The following is a 20,659-nucleotide window of genomic DNA, read 5'->3' as shown; positions in this document are numbered from 1 at the left end:
TTGTGGTCGTTTGATACCACTAGCAATATAATTCCTTTCTTCAGACGTCTCATAATATCAGTAGCCGGCCGATATTGTGTAAATCATTCAGGCACAGGCACCAAACCATCAGTCAAAACATATTCCAGTGACTCAATCTATTCCCAGCTATGAAACAATTAAAGGAGAACTTGTCTTCCATTCTTTGCTTGCAATGCTTTTGAATTACTAATTACTATACAATCTATTGATGTACAATACAAACAGAAAAATAGCCTAAATATCCATCAGCTGGCCTTAAGTTTAATCACCAAGTTATATCCTTCATAAAAATGTGTTAAGACCAATTCAAAGAGGCAAATGATTGTACAATTTTGCGAAGGTTAAAATAACGCTGCATGTAAAAGCATTGATTGGCCATTGGACTACACTGGGCATCCACGGCAATGTCCACTGAAGCCGATAGTTACCTCGTACTCCATTTCGTATCCTACTCTGTCATCAAAGTATGGGTCGTCATAATCCATGTTGTGGGCCATCTCTATGTCGGTGAGACCCATGTCTGTACTCGGGGAGAAAGCCAGGGGTCGGCGGGTCCCGGCCTCGTACAACCTACAAACAGAAAACATAGAATATAGAATCTACAGACAGACAGACATAGGACAACGCATCGTATCATTGTACTCGGCGATAAAGCTAAGGAACAGCAGATACCATCCACATACAACCTACAAACAGTCTGAAAACAAAAAATAACAGACAGGACACGCAGGATCACAAACCATCTACACTTGGTACAACCTCAGTCAAGTTACTTACACCATGAGACATATAAGGAAGGCCATACATGTTAACACAGCACCCCATTACAGCTACACCCATTGCCTCCATTCATGACATAAGGACCTGGGTTAATATATTTTGGACTGTAAATTAATCCCCATCACTCATGCCACTGCTAGTGTCAGCCGAGACTGCCTCCACTGTAAAAGCAGCCAGATTAATCAGCAACAACTTTCCTCCATTAAGCCTTATCTGTCGGTGTGGGAAACATTGAGAGAAATAAACGATACAAATCTAGTTTTAAATTTATTTGACAATTGCATTTCTAACAGGAAGTAAGGCGCCCGCCTTGGCCATGTAGAGTCCTGGTAACCATGACAATGCAGGGTTACCCAGGGGTTTATTTTTTTTTTTGGGGGGGGGGGGGGAGGGACCCAGGGTTTTTGTACAAGTGAGACAGTGTTAAGAATCCAGGTCAGTGTTACGTGCATTAAATCATCACATCAAGGATTTTTGACAAGGTTTAATTTATCTGAAATATTATGTGATTTGTCGTGCAATGTAAATAATTCTAGGGCCTCCGAGTGCATTACCTTTCTCAGCTGATCATATAATATTCAAAACCTACATTGTACAGCCCTGGAGAAATATCTTGTCCCCCTTTTCCTCTCTCTCCCTGTCCTTGATAACAGCCCTCTGTTGTGTTGAAACAACTAGACAGATCAAATTTCAGAATGTCTGTTTAATTAAATATGATAAATGAGTTAAAGTGAAAAGGCAACTGAGGGACCTAACCTTTTTGAAAGAATTGGAGACTACGGCCATTAGAATAAACCGACCAGCCCGCTTTGTTTGATTCCCCCTGTCTGTTACAACAGCCTGTGGAGGTTTGGAGTTTTACATATCTACTGATCCATTTACTCTTATCTGAATATCACACAACTATTCTGCTTGGGTTATGTTTTTTTCTGGAGAAAATGTCATAAAAACGCAACTATTCAAATCTTTAGAATTCTTTTTCTCTAACCAGTGTCATCGTGATAAGATGAATGTAATTACACATCATAGAGAGGGACTGGAGATACTGAAGATTCTGATGTAATATTTGATACCGGCCGCCTAATCAGCATTTATAATACCTATTACAATAGCGTACACAGATTTCTGACTCAGATAAACCAACAAGTTCATTATATCCACTTTTGTTGCGAAATAAGAAGACAGACCAACATCATCGAAATGGAGCACCAAGGAAAGAAAGCTTTTAACCTTGTGTGCAGGAGAAGGCTGAATCTGGAATCCCATATAAAAATGTCAAATGAAAGTTAATGTAACATTTAGCTGGATGCTTTGATGTGGGGGTTTTATGAGTTAATGCATTCGTTTGTGGACTAATGGTTGATAATTGTACTACCAATGTCAGGTAGCTACATCATACAGCCCTACCTGTAAACTCTACCTGTTGCACCTGTCTTATATACAACGATAGCAGTCAAAGGCGTCCAATCTAGCATAAAAAAAACTCTCTCATGTTTTCCAATTACATGACAGGTCTAGAAATGAATGAGTATGGTATGTCAAATCTTGAAATTAATAAATACACAAATTTAAAATTGTATGAAGCAGTCAGGACTGGCTCTTCAGATTCACAGACTGTTCCATTTCCCTCAACAACTTGTAATGAAAAAGATTGGGTTGAACACAGCAAACATTGAAATAAAAGAGGCAAAATGTTTGTGGAGTTGATAGAAGGCTTATACAGCATCTGTGGGAGTCTCTTGCTATCTCTTAATTCAAACATCAGCCGTGTGTGTTGTTTCCCCTACATTGTATGTATAGCACTCAATTCTCCTGGATTCTGGCAAAAAGTTAAAGCCCCCAAAGGATCTCTGATCCCTCAGGCTCCAGCCAAGATTTACTTACATCTAGAGAGGAACCCATCAATCCTTCAATAAATGTCTTCTTTCATAGTTACTTAATCTTTTTACTTCTAAAGTTTGATGCATGTATAAAAAAAATTTAAATCTGAACAAATTCCTTCCACTAAAATGCATGTATCATTTTTCTTAACAAAATAAAAACATGTTATTTGAAATCCATCAGTCAACATTTAGATGAACACATACAACCAATTCCGCAGATAAGCCTCGTGTAAAAAAAGGTGGAATCTGGCAGCCTTTTGTGATTGATCTCGATAATAAGAAGATAATCTGTACATAAAACGTTTCAATCTGGTCCGGCACAAAGTCTTGATTCTGGCGGCTCTAGTCAGCACCATTACCTCATCAACAGACGTGAGGGGCTTGGAAAGATTCTCTTAGTGCATGCAAAAAACTTCAAATTTTATCTGTTTTCTATACATTAAAAAACCTGAACATAAACGCTAGGGGCATCTGTTCTTTCCGACCTATAGTTACCATGGTAATTAAGCTCTTTTCCCAAGTTACGGCACCTAAGTGCCAATCAAAAAGCTGGTTATAAAATATAATTACTAGACTCTAAAGTTCTTGGGGAGGGTGGTTAAGAAACGATTATAAGACGTTAGGCTTCATTCCCTCGCTTCAATTAACCCCTGATGAAATCATCTATAATAATTTCCCCCCTTTTCTTCAGTTTCTGTTCAGACTCCACAAAGCGTCAAATAATCTCTGTTCCCAATAAGCACCAGAGATAATTACAAAGAGAGGGGATATCTTTGTATATGATGAACAAATCAATTCCCTCATACAGTTATAACAGGGTTATCCTTTCTGTAACATCATAATCTCCGGTAGGACAGAAACTGACCAAAGAGTGAGGCTGGGGGTCGAGGGTTGGCGAGAGTAGTGAGGCTGGGGGTCGAGGGTTGGTGAGAGTAGTGAGGCTGGGGGTTGAGGGTTGGTGAGAGTAGTGAGGCTGGGGGTTGAGGGTTGGCGAGAGTAGTGAGGCTGGGGGTTGAGGGTTGGCGAGAGTAGTGAGGCTGCGGGTTGAGGGTTGGTGAGAGTAGTGAGGCTGGGGGTTGAGGGTTGGCGAGAGTAGTGAGGCTGGGGGTTGAGGGTTGGCGAGAGTAGTGAGGCTGCGGGTTGAGGGTTGGCGAGAGTAGTGAGGCTGGGGGTTGAGGGTTGGTGAGAGTAGTGAGGCTGGGGGTTGAGGGTTGGTGAGAGTAGTGAGGCTGGGGGTCGAGGGTTGGTGAGAGTAGTGAGGCTGGGGGTTGAGGGTTGGTGAGAGTAGTGAGGCTGGGGGTTGAGGGTTGGTGAGAGTAGTGAGGCTGGGGGTTGAGGGTTGGTGAGAGTAGTGAGGCTGCGGGTTGAGGGCTGGTGAGAGTAGTGAGGCTGGGGGTTGAGGGTTGGCGAGAGTAGTGAGGCTGGGGGTTGAGGGTTGGCGAGAGTAGTGAGGCTGGGGGTTGAGGGTTGGCGAGAGTAGTGAGGCTGGGGGTTGAGGGTTGGTGAGAGTAGTGAGGCTGGGGGTCGAGGGTTGGTGAGAGTAGTGAGGCTGGGGGTTGAGGGTTGGTGAGAGTAGTGAGGCTGGGGGTTGAGGGTTGGTGAGAGTAGTGAGGCTGCGGGTTGAGGGCTGGTGAGAGTAGTGAGGCTGGGGGTTGAGGGTTGGCGAGAGTAGTGAGGCTGGGGGTTGAGGGTTGGCGAGAGTAGTGAGGCTGGGGGTTGAGGGTTGGCGAGAGTAGTGAGGCTGGGGGTTGAGGGTTGGCGAGAGTAGTGAGGCTGGGGGTTGAGGGTTGGCGAGAGTAGTGAGGCTGGGGGTTGAGGGTTGGCGAGAGTAGTGAGGCTGGGGGTTGAGGGTTGGCGAGAGTAGTGAGGCTGCGGGTTGAGGGTTGGTGAGAGTAGTGAGGCTGCGGGTTGAGGGTTGGTGAGAGTAGTGAGGCTGGGGGTTGAGGGTTGGCGAGAGTAGTGAGGCTGGGGGTTGAGGGTTGGCGAGAGTAGTGAGGCTGGGGGTTGAGGGTTGGTGAGAGTAGTGAGGCTGGGGGTTGAGGGTTGGTGAGAGTAGTGAGGCTGGGGGTTGAGGGTTGGCGAGAGTAGTGAGGCTGGGGGTTGAGGGTTGGTGAGAGTAGTGAGGCTGGGGGTTGAGGGTTGGTGAGAGTAGTGAGGCTGGGGGTTGAGGGTTGGTGAGAGTAGTGAGGCTGGGGGTTGAGGGTTGGTGAGAGTAGTGAGGCTGGGGGTTGAGGGTTGGTGAGAGTAGTGAGGCTGGGGGTTGAGGGTTGGCGAGAGTAGTGAGGCTGCGGGTTGAGGGTTGGTGAGAGTAGTGAGGCTGGGGGTTGAGGGTTGGTGAGAGTAGTGAGGCTGGGGGTTGAGGGTTGGTGAGAGTAGTGAGGCTGCGGGTTGAGGGTTGGTGAGAGTAGTGAGGCTGGGGGTTGAGGGTTGGTGAGAGTAGTGAGGCTGGGGGTTGAGGGTTGGTGAGAGTAGTGAGGCTGGGGGTTGAGGGTTGGTGAGAGTAGTGAGGCTGCGGGTTGAGGGTTGGTGAGAGTAGTGAGGCTGGGGGTTGAGGGTTGGTGAGAGTAGTGAGGCTGCGGGTTGAGGGTTGGTGAGAGTAGTGAGGCTGGGGGTTGAGGGTTGGTGAGAGTAGTGAGGCTGGGGGTTGAGGGTTGGTGAGAGTAGTGAGGCTGGGGGTTGAGGGTTGGTGAGAGTAGTGAGGCTGGGGGTTGAGGGTTGGTGAGAGTAGTGAGGCTGGGGGTTGAGGGTTGGTGAGAGTAGTGAGGCTGGGGGTTGAGGGTTGGTGAGAGTAGTGAGGCTGGGGGTTGAGGGTTGGTGAGAGTAGTGAGGCTGGGGGTCGAGGGTTGGTGAGAGAATAAAAAGTAATTATTGGGCAATGATATCCCACAACATCTTTACCAGCAGGTAAAGGGTAGACTGTTACAATGACAAACACCTTACCATGGGGGGGGGGGGGGTGTCTGTGATATGAGACAATGCTTACCCTGGGGGGTAGATGAAGAATAGTGGGGTGGGGGTGTCTTACCCTTGGGGGTTGGTGAAGAATGGTGGGGTGGGAAGGGGGGTCAGACTTGGTTATAAGACGATGCTTACCCTGGAGGGTAGGTGAAGAATGGCGGGGTGGGGGGTGTCTTACCCTGGGGGGTAGGTGAAGAATGGCGGGGTGGGGGTGTCTTACCCTGGGGGGTTGGTGAAGAATGGCAGGGTGGGGGGTGTCTTACCCTATGGGTAGGTGAAGAATGGGTGGGTGGGAAGGGGGGTCAGACTTGGTTATAAGACGATGCTTACCCTGGGGGGTAGGTGAAGAATGGCGGGGTGGGGGGTCGACTGTACAGCTCCTCCTCTGTCTGGGTAGATGTGGACACCATTGCTGGGGGTGTGTTCTTCATCTTTGTCTTGCTGACGCGTCGTAGAACCTCCACTGTGATTGGCTCGGCAGCCGCGCGGAACGCCTCTACTGCCTCCTCGTGACTGGCTTGTGACAGATCCTGACCATTTACCTGAAACACAGAACAAACAACATCAGTACAGGTAACCAACCAAATATACTCTGTAACACAGAACACTCGTATCCACAAACATACTCTGTAAGACTGAACACTCTCGTACCCATATAATATACTCTGGAAGACTGAACACTCTCGTACCCATATAATATACCCATACTTGTAAAAACCGACTTGTCATTCTACAGTACTGGTATAATACACATTAACAGAATTCTTTCATTGATGTTGCATGCAAATTATATAATCTGATTACATTAACAGGTAACCTTCTGCATCCAAGACAGGTGTGAGGATATATGCCGAGAAGTGAAATTAAATAAGGCCCTCCTATATCCCTGACTTATAAAATAAAAAGCTACTGTAATCACAGGGCCATTAAGCAGTAATGAGTGATGAAGACAGGACAAACAGGTAATATCAGTGTTACATAAATCTTTAATCTCCACAGAGATGGAGTATAGATGGCTGACAGCCCGAGTCAACAGAGCTACAGTTACACAGTCACCAGCATCTGTCCAATCGGAGCGGGGAGCCACGATGTATCCCAGAGTTCCACTGACTCACAGCTTCCTGACAGGTGTTGGATGCCTTGGTTACTAATATAACAGCACCAGTTACTTATGCTGGGTACTTAGAACTATGAATCATTGATACTGACTCGCTACCATCAAGCCCCACTAACAATGGTAGCCAATAAATGACTAATTACCGGTTCCCTAGACCCGTCTATAGCACCAAAGGTCTCAGGAGAGTGTCTATTAAATCATTACAGTAAGATGGAGGCCTATCATTCCATACCTCATTAATAAATACACAGGCTAAACACCCAGTGGTGCGATGAACAAATGATGGTACATCCTAAACACCAGCAACAGAAATTATCGAGGATTCATCAATGAAGTTCAGACAGATCCTCAGGGGGGTTCTTCATTGAACACACAGACAACGTAATTAAAAGTTCACTTCAAATTCGTCACAGGTATGGATATGATAATCACATTAATAATCATGTATTAAAATTTAATAACGTATAAGCTAATTTTATGAGGTCATCAATAACAAGTCCAGCTATCTCTGACTGGTCCTTCTCCCTTTTAGCTGGTTCTCTCCTCCCTTTGACTGGTCTCTCCCCCAAGTTTATTGGCTGTGGTCCCCTAGGGGCCAGCTATACGGGACATTAGCCACCCCCTTGACATTACAATGACATGCTTTATGATAAAGGTACAGAATTTAAAATTTAAATGGTAACAATGCTAAAAACACGTCCAATAAGATCAATACACACCAAGGTACAAATATTTGCTGCACGTTAATTCACTTAACACTTCATGCTAATTAATGAACCGTGCCCGTGTCAAGAAAGAAGTAAGTGTGTCGATCATTTGACATTTTTGACACAATTTTTTTAAATACAAATTGATATATGCTAATTCATAAATTATTCATTCCTCTTGCTTTTGACACATCGATTTGGTAAATTCAATTATTTGATGAACACACTAATGCACTATTATAAAAATAAAAAGTGAAAAAATATCTGACTTCTTCCAATATTTTTAAAGTTATTTCTACCTGAGTTGTTACACTATATATTCACTTAATACTAACTCAGTGTCAGTAAAATCCCTCGCAACATCTGAAGCTTTCTCCTAGCTGGTCCACCAATTAAACATCAGGTGTTTCTGAGAACTTGCCCCCTCTGTGGCTACTGACCAAACATCAAGACAACTTGTCTAAATATACAGTAATTAGCACCAAATCAATTTTCCTTTCTTTGTAATAACCACAAACAAGATTGAGCAGTGGAGCCAGCGCATCACCCCTTACCACCAGCAGATAAATGCTGAAACCCGGAGATTAAACACAATACTAAATAGTTTGGCTATGACAAATTTGCAGAGGGGTTGCAGAGTAACATTGCAAATCATGCATTCAATTTCTTGTACAATTACTCTTTGGCAGTTTGCAAGCTGTCTCCAACACCAGAAATCCGAGAGAGTGAGGGAGAGAGCACCGGCTCTGTTCTATATTTAAATCTGATAATTCAAACTAGCGCCAATCATAATTAGGGCCTGATTGGAACAATTCCACACAAATTAATAAAACAGTATGTAATGTAATTGGGGAAATAACTGGATGTCTGCACGGCAGATTCCAGCGAGGGAGAGGGAGAACTGTCTTATGATGGTAAACTGATTGTAAGTCTGCTACAACACAATGGCTGCAATATACTCTGTGAGAGCTGGTCAGGTGTTTTTTTTACACTTTGTGGATGTAATAGTATAGCAATATGAATCAACTAATGATCTTAGTATCACTGGGTCCAATACCATCTATACAGAGTGATCTCCCTTAGTGGTCAATGTCTCTCAAGGAACCTACATTACTGACTCAGTACATTACAGATCACTGACCATAATACACCCTACAGAATACTCCTGATGCAGCAGATCATCTCCTCTGTTGCATAAATCGACAAGTTCCTTCCTTCATCATGGAACAGGCCTCCATGTTTTTACTAGATAATGCTGCACAGACTGGCTGTATCTCCCGGCACACATCTTGCTACACATCAGTATCAAAATGCTAAAGATACCTCCATGCTTTTTTATCCAAGATTCATCCAATTTATTTAATCTATAGCAAAAATTACACTCTCAGACAAGTACCAGTAATTTGGATGTACAAGTAGATTTATCAGAATTAACTAAATATATCAACATAGCTGATATCAGCATCTATTACAATTCCTGGATATCTTAAGGCCAGCATTTTTTGAAATTTCGATTTACAAACCCGCCGACCCTATTTTTTAAAAATTCAAATAAAAATAAAAGGACCTGAACTAGCTATTAATATTATTTTTTCCTCCGACCCGAAATTTTCTTTCTGGTAAAAATAAAAATAAATGTTGATGCAATCACGTATGTGTAGTCTGAATTATTGTTGTTCATGCATTGATTTAATAAAAAGACCAAGTTCTTTCCGATCAAGTCACAGGCACTAGAAGTCACAGAAAACCACCAAAGGGCCTACTCCTGTTTGCTTTCGTCCAACCCTACAATTTACGACCCTATTAAGTTTTGTGATCGGCAACTTAGCCAGAATTTCCTCAATAAAGAGAAGTTGAAGTCTTTTTCTATCACAATTCTGTAAATTAAAAAAAACCTCATTGACAAGAAAATGATAAGTTACTTTTTAAAAAAAATCATTTTTGCAAAATAAATTCTAAAATAATCATAATTTAACCGTTTGGAAATAGATCCTCTACATAACGGTTGTAAGGGGGTCATAGGGTTGGACTAATAACCCTAAACACACTGAACACAGGTCTTATGACTGAAGGAAAGAGAATGATTTTATTTGTCATTAAGGTTAAAGCTAACAAAATAACGAAACATTTCCTTTATTAAAGGTATAGTTACATAAATAAATAAAATTTTAAAAGTTATTTAGTCTTTTTTGAATAAAAAAACTTGTTTGATTTTTTACTGACATTTATGGACATGCTTCTAATCCAATTTATTTTCAGTAACAATATTTTAAATTTTGAATTTGTGAATAGCATTGTTAATTTAATCAAATAAATTATTTCTCAAACTTCTTCCTATTTTTCTGCAAGGAAGAAGTGAAAACTCCCTTAATTTTTTTGGTCTTAATGTATATGTACAGTATGTACTTGTATTTATAAAAAAAAAAAAAACCTTCGTTTTTATACATGCATGTACAATATATCAAAACAAATTTTCAGTGCCCATGGATAAAATATGTTATGATAAGAACATCACCAACAACCAAAATTACTTAGATATTTAAAAAAAAAAGGCAGCTCCTGGACACATGTTCTTATTTTAAAAATAAAAAAAATATTGTTAGAAATTGTTTTATTTTCATTTTTTTTCTTGAGGGACAAATTTTTCAATTTTATTTTTATTTTTTTTCCCTCCTCCTCACCAAATAATTTGAAAAATATTTCGTAAATCTAAAAATAAAAAAATGCTGGCCTAAAGATATGAATTGCAAGCATTACAATACCTGGATATCTCAGATATCAATGGTTAGTATTACAACTGGGGGACATACATCTTGGATATCACAGATGATATCAGAACTGATGGATATCTCCGACCATCAACAGATGGTTCTCCCTTTTTTTGTCTCATTGTTCAGCCTCCTTAGGGCTGTCATACATTATTTTCAATGAGGGGGAAATGAATAATGATAAATGAGGACTGTATCAGTGACATCATCACTGTAGCCACAATCTCCACGACAGATCTTGCTCCGATGCATACCCCCTACAGCCCAGCCATCCACAACACACATGGCTGCTGAAATCATTCCAAACCTTTTTTTTCCCCCTTTTCTACATCTCTAAACTAACATTTCAGTCCTTATGGCCACTAGCAGTGAAGCTGTTGTGTATGATACCATTGTATCTATAGCGTTAATTATAGATCAAAGAGAGGGAGAAATGTGGACTGATTTGATATCTACTGCTGACAGCTATGTGGACCTGTTACCACGCTCCAGTCTATGCAAATCAGGAAACATTCCTCTCATGATATTCCAAACCATCCGCACATTTTCTCAATTACTCAATCTTTTCACCACAAGTATTTTCTATATTTAAAATGAAAAACCATATATGTACATTATTTGATAACCTGAGTTTAATACCCTCTCAAAGTTTGATGAGACAGATTGTGAAAGTGATTTTAATCCTCCACTGTCATTCACAAAATTCAAAGAAAAGTTGAGGTAATATTACCAATTCTACTGACCTTTTGGTTCACACATATATTCCATACAACCTCAATATTCTGTAAAAAATAAAACAAATCGGACACCCTCCCCCAACCACCCGAGTTAATGCTCCTAATCAATTGGGATTAAGAAGCTTATCTTGACAGAAAGAAACAAATATTGCAGCATCAATCACTGGCTAGTGGTTCACAAAACCCATCCTATGATGGAATCGATGAGCAATTACATTCGTTTTCTTCCTAAATTGTCTTTGTTTTCCAATTTGGTTGAGGTTTTCAGCCTTTTTTATGACATGCTAACTACCACCAGTTTGACAATAAGACTCGATTATTGACAATCTTACAAAGCTGAATCCAGTTCTCTGCCATATAAATCATTATACATGCTGGCATTTTCCAACATGCTGCTATCCCCATCAAAATCTTCCCAAGACAATTGCATTCGTTTATGACATCTCCACAAGAATGAATTCTACCACTAGAAATCTAGATAGAAAATTGGAACTTGCAAGTAACTGTACAATGCCAATCTCCCAAAGGCAAAAACACCTCAAGATTCCAAAGTAGGTATAATTGACAAACCTCAGCGATGCGATCACCGTCAGTAACATGTTCCTACGCTGTCTCCCATCCCACACCTGTTGTTCGTTTTGTCACAGTGGCGTGACTTCAGGTTTCTATAAACCCCTGGTTAGCCGTGATATTAAGAGACAAAGGTAACTCCAATCAATATTCACCGGCATATCCCGACACTTTTACTTTTTGATATCAGAAACTTTACAGAAATGGTGTTGGCGATTCGTAGTCAGCATCTACAGAGTCTCCGCATCTCTCCGTGCCTACATCCTACAACTGACTCCTAGAGATCTATCACACAGGATGCAATCATACAACACCCGACCCTATCACAAATCTCCTACACCCACTGATGTCTCCACTGTTCACTATGTAATAATTCCAATATTGCATCCTCTAAGATTGTTTTCCGTGAAGCACTTGGACTCGGGCTTGGATTCCGAGAGAAACCCCATCTATAGACCTCATCACAGTCAGACTTCTTACTACAGCTTCCTACCAGGGCTGAATTATCCCTCTCTCCTTCCTATGATCCCCTTCTTCTACTCCATTTACTCGTCCCCCGTGTCAGAGAGCTCATTCTTTGTCATTTCCTACAAATCAGCTATTGATTTTGGGGAGTAAATGAACTCCCCTATTCTGTGGAGATGAGGAGGTTTATTCATCTGGACAGCTCAATGGGATAAAGTAACCAAACGGCCATGTAATATAATATCCTCCCTGTCCACCTCAACTACATCACATCTCTCTCTCTCTCTCTCTCTCTCTCTCTCTCTCTCACACATACACACATTCTCACATTTTTGTTGGTTTTATGAATGAATTGAAAACATAATTGAAGGTGTACAAAAATCTATGGCATCAGATGAAAACTATCTCCTTAAATAGGCAATTCAATTCAATTCAATTATTCCTTAAATAGGAAGCAAGTGGTAAAAAATGAAAATTAATTAAATAAACACCATCTATTAAATTAAGCATGCATCTATTTCTAACACCTTAATAAGGAAAAAGATTGAGATCCAAATTAACTAGCCCACACTTTTAACATTAGTTTTATCTACCTGTACTTTTAATGAATCTCTTGGCCAATGACAGGTTTATATTTATTTAAACAGCGCATTCTCTAAATATACACAGTCTGTTAAGGGAGCTAATTAGCAGAAGAAGGAAAAGTTGTCTCCCTTGATGGAGAGTGTAGATAAGGTCATTAATCATTTTGAAGCTTGTACTTTGACTTTTCCTGGTGTAAAATCTTTGAAATTCTGACCCCATGTTAATGAGAGTTAATTGTCTAATAGACCAGGAGACAACCTCGTTAAACTCTTCTTTTATGGTCATTAATGTACATTGTATAAGAGTACTAACTGTTTACAAGAAGCTGGCTTTAATATACTTAAGAAGTTATCATGAAGACTATTAGAGACTTGACATAGGGTCACAAAGCTGAACCAATCAACAGAGAGAATCTAAAGGTTTAATGACCCCAGAATGACTGAGTAATTAGTAGAGGGCCAGAACCACATAATAAAATCATGACTTAATAAATGAAAGGAACGAGTTTAAAATGTTTGAATGTGGAGCAGGCCATCATTGGCATAGGCGCTCTGCTTCCATTGGTCAGGGGACGTCACTTAAAGTCCACCGATTCGAATTCTTAACTACAACCATCCATCATTTCTGTGGTTTAACGAGTTACGATCATTAACATGGGTGGTTCTTCAATACATAAAACAATGACTGGACAGTTATAACATTAAAACAATTACGAACGGTAAAAAATATCAAATCTACAAAGGCTTTAACTTCAATTATATAAGGTTTTTAACTTCAATTATAAGAGTCAGAGATGAATTGAACATTTTTCTCTAAAGTTTTTGCATTGTAATGCTTCATTATACATTGCATTAAGATCACCGATTGATTTCAACTTTTTATTTTGAAGAGACAAATAACTTGAAGCATTATGACTGACTGGTGACTTGGTGGGGGTCAGAGTTTGGGCCCCCTAGATCCACCCACAACAAGGATAGAGACAAAGAATTCAAAGCGTGTGCAGCCTGAAGCGACGAGGGGGCGATAGGCATCTTCATGTCATTTTATAAAATTTTAAAAAGAACATTTACAAATGGGAAATCCATTAAAGTGATGTGATTATGGCCAATAAAACTCCACTTTACATGGAATGACAATTCTTTGTGCTGTTCTAAGATCCGTGATGACTAAATAATGTAAAAAGACAAAACCACAGTTACCAAGCAGTATCATCACCGTTATAATGGCAGAATCATCACCGTTATAATGGCAGAATCATCACCGTTATAATGGCAGTGTAGGAATTACCAAGCAGAATCATCACCGTTATAATGGCAGTGTAGGAATTAGCAGAATCATCACCGTTATAATGGCAGTGTAGGAATTACCAAGCAGAATCATCACCGTTATAATGGCAGTGTAGGAATTAGCAGAATCATCACCGTTATAATGGCAGTGTAAGAATTATCAAGCAGAATCATCACCGTTATAATGGCAGTGTATGAATTAGCAAGCAGAATCATCACCGTTATAATGGCAGTGTATGAATTACCAAGCAGAATCATCACCGTTATAATGGCAGTGTATGAATTACCAAGCAGAATCATCACCGTTATAATGGCAGTGTATGAATTAGCAGTATCATCACCGTTATAATGGCAGTGTAGGAATTACCAAGCAGAATCATCACTGTTATAATGGCAGTGTAGGAATTATCAAGCAGAATCATCACCGTTATAATGGCAGAATCATCACTGTTATAATGGCAGTGTAGGAATTACCAAGCAGAATCATCACTGTTATAATGGCAGTGTAGGAATTATCAAGCAGAATCATCACCGTTATAATGGCAGAATCATCACTGTTATAATGGCAGAATCATCACTGTTATAATGGCAGAATCATCACTGTTATAATGGCAGAATCATCACTGTTATAATGGCAGAATCATCACTGTTATAATGGCAGAATCATCACCGTTATAATGGCAGAATCATCACTGTTATAATGGCAGTGTATGAATTAGCAGAATCATCACCCTTATAATGGCAGTGTATGAATTAGCAGAAACATCACCGTTATAATGGCAGTGTATGAATTAGCCTATAAAACTTAGGAATGACAAAATCATTACAATTAAAAATGATTTTGCTTATAACATTTGATGCAAGAGAAGGACATGGCTATTGAAAGTTAGGCCTATTTGTTAGGTCATCCTTTTAGCAAGAGAAACAAGCACCTGTTTTCACACAGTAGCTTATTCTCAGTGACTTTGAAGAGAGAATACAGTATTGGTGATACTAAGGTAACAGTACACAGCGTTCTATATCTGACAACATGTCCCTTATACTGACACCTTCCACTAAAAATGTCACACGGGCCTGACATACCAGACCCTAATTCAATGACCTGAAATTCTTGCTTTATTTCTGGAACTGACACAAAACAAAAGTTCTGACAGTTTCCATTGTCACCACATTCCCCCGCGGTGTCGCAGATTTCCAAAATCGCTGCCGCAAAGACGAAAACAAGCAACGGGGCCATGCCAGGCCACAGAGAATCCAAAAACACAATCAAACCAACCTTGGGCGATTGTTTTAGAACAAAAGTGAGTTCTTGTTTTGATCAATGTATATAGAAACCCCTGTCTTTATATATACATAAACAGAATGTCATTTGAAGCAGAAATTGCACTGGAGGTTGTTTGTGTTGTTGTGTCCTTGTTAGAATGTAGAGAAATAACCATAACCTTGACCTTGGTGAAAGTGCATATACCACTATCCCCTCCCTATAAACAGTACACATATACCACTATCCCCTCCCTATAAACAGTACACATATACCACTATCCCCTCCCTATAAACAGTACACATATACCACTATCCCCTCCCTATAAACAGTACACATATACCACTATCCCCCCCTATAAACAGTACACATATACCACTATCCCCTCCCTATAAACAGTACACATATACCTAACAAGTTGAACAAATAGTGTAACCTGTGCTGCTCCACAGTTCACTGTGTATATATATGGTAACCAGATAATTGTGTATTACAGCCAGATCAATAAAGCCCTGTAATAAATCTATGGCAGCGTGCTATCTCCTCCCATCATCTAAATCTGCTGACTGCAGGCCGTTTAACACCGATAGCCCTCATCTCAATATTAATGATTATTTATATACTTCCCCCAATCTCTCTGATAATGTATATATAATTGAGTGTTTGAATGTTTTCTCTGAGCTGCTTGGAATTTTTGGGGGTCTTATTATCCTAGCCTATCAAAGCTGCCAAATATTTACATTCAGCCCCCCCCCCCCCCCCCAAAAAAAAAAAAGAAGCACCACCTGTGCATATTTTGGTACTGAAAGGTCAAGATATCAACATTTTAGTAGCAAAAGGTCAAGAAATCATCACAGGTTGTGACAGGTTTGGGTATTATATTCTTAAAAGAAGGCATTCAGGAGGTAAAATTCATTACTGTAACACATCTTTACAATGCAAAGGTATAAATACAGGTGTTCAACTTGTACAATTGATCAGTGGAATACCACTGGAAATAACTTCATTTTCTCTCTTTACTCTGGTGAGGATATCAAGGTATATCCAGGTACAATTATAGATATCTAATATCTAATGACATTACATCAGTAAGATGATACAGTTAGGAGCAATGTGAAATATCCAAACAATTTGTACCAGTAAAATAAGTAATCCGGCCATTCAACATAACCTTTCAGCTAGGTGTCTACCAGTATCACTGATTTAATTAAGACTAACGCTGTAGAATGCCATGAATCATAATCTTTATGTTAATCTGAAAAGTGAAAAATCTCTTTTCTCATTTCCTTTTAAATTATCCCGAAAATCATTAGGACTTAAAAACCTACTTTATTTAATAATCTTTTCATGATAATAAAATAAATTTTTATAGCATTTGAAAATGCAAGTCTCAAACTAAATTGGTGCTCCTTTAAAATATATTTTAATAGTGGGATTTTTCCTTCATTATTTCTTCTTATAAGACTAGAACAGTTAAAAGGCTCACTGTTCAATATCATTTAGGTTATTTAGACTAAGATGCTGAACATGTAGTAAGAAAACTTTCAAGTGAATCCTTGAACATAATGTTAATGATGAAATATTTCTCTCTATAATCATCTCTCTCTCTCTCTCTCTCTCTCTCTCTCTCTCTCTCTCTCTCTCTCTCTCTCAGATAATAACAGCTGTGTTTCACAGATCACAAACTACCCATTACCAGTCCTGTTGTAAGTGCACAAAGGTATCACTATATCTACTCTAGACTTAACAATAACATCAAATCTTGTGTTCTGCTGAGAGATCAAATTCTACACATTCTGTAAATACCCACAGATCCATTCAAAATCATATGACACAACTAGACTAGAACATACAGGTTATAGTGCCATTGAAATCTATCATTAAGATTGGCAAGATACACAATCCATCCAACATATCCACATTACAACAGACTACAAGATATCCTCATTGCAAGCAACAGCTGCTGTTTCCAAAAACTTTCTACAGTGATGCCCTCTTCACTTGAAACATGGGATGGGGCTGTAGTCATATGATGAAGTATTCATTCATCGAATCCACAGATACACTATAACTTCCCAATCAGTAGAGGAACTTTGACAATAAAAAGACAGTCCTAGTCCCAATTAATACAATTTCTATTATTATATCAAACTGGTGTCTAATATGATGGCCTCTACATGTAGCTTTACCACAAATCAACAAATGAGCAGCAGTAAATACCCACAGAAACTTTGAAACTTCCACAGAAAGTCCATAAACATCACAATTATACAGTAGTAATGTATTTGTGGTCATTATAAACAAACCCCAGTAACTTCCATAGTTATTACAAGAGCCTTACCTTGGTGAGAACAATTCCCTCCCAGAAATCCCTGATCTGTAGGATGTGGCTCTTCTCCCCCAGTCCCAGACAACACAGGATCCCTGCCAAGTCCTTCATATTGCACTCAGTAACAGAACCCCTCAAATCACTGTACACAGAGAGTGGTTGCCAACACAACGTAATGTTCTCATGTCAGCCACCCTACTACTAAATGCTTCTCAAAAACAACTTTGTTAAACCGATCACTCTCTCAAACTGTCAGCTATCTCTTCTCATCAGAAAGCAACAAACTCAAGTTCTTTGTCTGATCCGTGATAATCCCTTAATCCCTTGTCTAAGGTGACTGCTCATCAGATAATCCAATTAAAAAGAGCATCTGATCTTGGTGCTTCTAAAGATAGCACTGTCCTTCTGTCTTGAAGTAGTTGTCCTTTTTGCAATATCATGCAACAACTTCAACTTATATTCCTAGAAAGAGCGTTTAATTAACAGCGCTCGTTAATCAAGCCTCTAATTACTGCATACAAACAATTAGTACGACCTCGCTTCCTTATGTTATCTAACTGTCACAACAGAAGAAAACTCCAAAAGTATAAATGGCCCCGGCTGTCAGCCTAGCGTTTGTATGAGCACCGTCACAATTGGTTTGGTCTTCCTGTGACGTGTGCTCCAGATTTGGGGAGGTGTGACTTGACGGGATTTTTTGAGTATTCATGAACTCTTGTTAATGTGTTTCCTGGTCAACCTTTATGAATTATTATCTACAGGATCAAAACAAGAGCCCTGTCAAATCTCGCAGTACCTCATTAACTCTCAGAGAACACATACAGAAGTGGACCGACAGACTCAACACACTTTTCATTTTAAAACATCTAAGAGATCTTAAAGTGCTGCAATGTTTTTATTTGTTGGTGTACTGAGCGGCATCATTGAAGTCCAACAGCAGATCCCCGACTCCATCATGTGATGTGACAGAGGTTACGAGGAAATGTCTTCTTAAGCATTACAACAACTGTAAACTTGCACTATTGAAAAAAGTGAAAAATATCAAGATGTGCTTTATATATGATAAACAATTTCCTCTTTGAATTATCAAAAAATATAAAACTCCACAACAACACAAAGACCTGAAGAAATGTTTGTTGACAATGGCTTATATCATCAGTTTGATACATCAATCTTTAGTTCGATGGAGAAATAACTCTTCCTTTTTTAAGTTTTTTTTGACACATTCAGATTCAATATAGATAGAAATTCTCTTTGACAATATCCAAACACAGCCCCGATTCTTCACCTGTCATTCTGTTCCACAATATATTGATCCTGTCTGTTTCTTATCTGAACGCATCTAAATAAAGACACGCTTACAATTCTACTACTATTGAATGTGAATACGTCACCATCCGAGAAAATAAAAACGGAAATTGAAGCTATTAAATCTGATCAATTCATTCATTCTTAATGATAACTTAATTAGACCCTCTCCTTTTCAACAACAAATAATGGCATTGATTTGATTGACAGTTGCAAAGTTGCTCCAATTTATTTACTAACTTTCACACCCTATATGTCGCGTCAAAGCAGTGACACCGACAGAACTTAAAAGGCGACGCATTACCACAGCTGACAGTTACATCTTTTGAAGTTCCCACAAATCCTTTGTCTTTAATGTTCCTACATTTGATATTATGATAGTGACAGATCATATTCGTTTTGTTTATATTCTAAATCTTTGGTTCTAAAATTGATGCTCAAACAAAGCGACAGCCCTATTACTCACACCAAATCTGCATTACAAGGCCGTATTATGTCACTCCCTGACCATAGTTAGGAGGATAATAGTCATCATACCTTAGTTCTGAATTCTAGAAGTGACCACAACAACAGATAAACTCGCGTTCAGTCTTGGACCGGTGACAGTCTATGTACTTATATGCTGTTTACCAAGCGGACATTCTCCGTGTCTTAACTCTGTTGTCCAAGAGAATACACTGAAGCCTTACAAGTGTCTTTAGGAAGTTGATCAAGTGTAAATACGTGGACAGATAAAAAACGGATCTACACATCTGGAGAAGATTAAAAGTTATCAACAACGGGTCACTCAGTCCAAGACAATTTGGACACCATAGACAATCGAGGGACAACTGCTCTAGCTACAGGATGTAAAGCTTACCATGGAGTAAAGTAAGACATTAAGATTGAGGACCCCCACCCCCCCCCCCACTCCAACCCCACCTCTTTATTGGCCATCTCTACAGCTTGCTAGTTGCAGTTTACACACATATGGATGCATTGTCTCTTACTGACGCACTAATTACACCATGACAAGATAATCATCGTTTCTGCATTGTCAACAAAAAATCCCTGACAGGTCTATGCTGTATACAGCCTGCTAATCTGTTACATCTGAACCAGATATTTCTATACCAAGTCAGAAACACAGGACATTCGTTTCGTTCTAATTAACTTCAATAAGCAGGCCATTTTATGCAACGTAATTGTCTATCACTCTGGAATTCCATCTTTGAAAAAGTGGGTGCCTCACTGTGCCATTAGGTTAGGCCTAAAAAAAAAAGTTGTGTGTTTATAAGGGTAATCCGACCTAACATTTTTAGATGTCTGTGTTTATCCGATTGTGAATTTTATATTATTTTTATTAAAAAATCTGTTTTTAAATATGACCCAAACAAAAATTCCTCGGGTTTATGCTGAAAAAATGTGATAAAATAAAAAAAAATCCCTACCTACTTAACCTAATTTTTTCATTAGTGTTACCCTAAACACACAATTTTTGTGTTTAGGCCTTATTGTAAAAAGTAATCCAAGGATCAGAATATTCATCTCGGTCCTTGCACAGTTAAAAATCTCTCTTCTCTCTATCTCCTCTCTCTTCTTTCTATCTCCTCTCTCTTCTCTCTATCTCCTCTCTATCTCCTCTCTCTTCTCTCTATCTCCTCTCTATCTCCTCTCTATCTCCTCTCTCTTCTCTCTATCTCCTCTCTATCTCCTCTCTCTTCTCTCTATCTCCTCTCTCTTCTCTCTATCTCCTCTCTCTTCTCTCTATCTCCTCTTTCTTCTCTCTATCTCCTCTCTCTTCTCTCTATCTCCTCTCTATCTCCTCTCTATCTCCTCTCTCTTCTCTCTATCTCCTCTCTTTCTCTCTATCTCCTCTTCTCTCGATCTCCTCTCTTTCTCTCT

At 39.9% G+C, this 20,659-nt stretch overlaps 1 protein-coding gene across 2 annotated transcripts in view; it reads right to left on the bottom strand.

Moving 5' to 3' along the window:
• The window catches only part of LOC105321335 (E3 ubiquitin-protein ligase PDZRN3-B), a 108,284-nt gene that overhangs the window by 19,288 nt on the left and 68,337 nt on the right, over positions 1 to 20,659 (bottom strand). For both annotated transcript variants that reach the window (XM_066083223.1, XM_066083222.1), the window contains exons 4-5: positions 5,973 to 6,184; positions 450 to 591 (exon numbers count right to left, since the gene is read on the bottom strand). In XM_066083223.1, the coding sequence (XP_065939295.1) occupies positions 450 to 591; positions 5,973 to 6,184 (354 nt within the window). The remainder of the gene's footprint in view (positions 1 to 449; positions 592 to 5,972; positions 6,185 to 20,659) is intronic.

This window comes from Magallana gigas, chromosome 4, assembly GCF_963853765.1.
Source record: "Magallana gigas chromosome 4, xbMagGiga1.1, whole genome shotgun sequence".
Classification (NCBI taxonomy): domain Eukaryota; kingdom Metazoa; phylum Mollusca; class Bivalvia; order Ostreida; family Ostreidae; genus Magallana; species Magallana gigas.
Note: the sequence above shows the minus strand (reverse complement) of the source record. Positions and strands in the feature narration are given on the sequence as shown.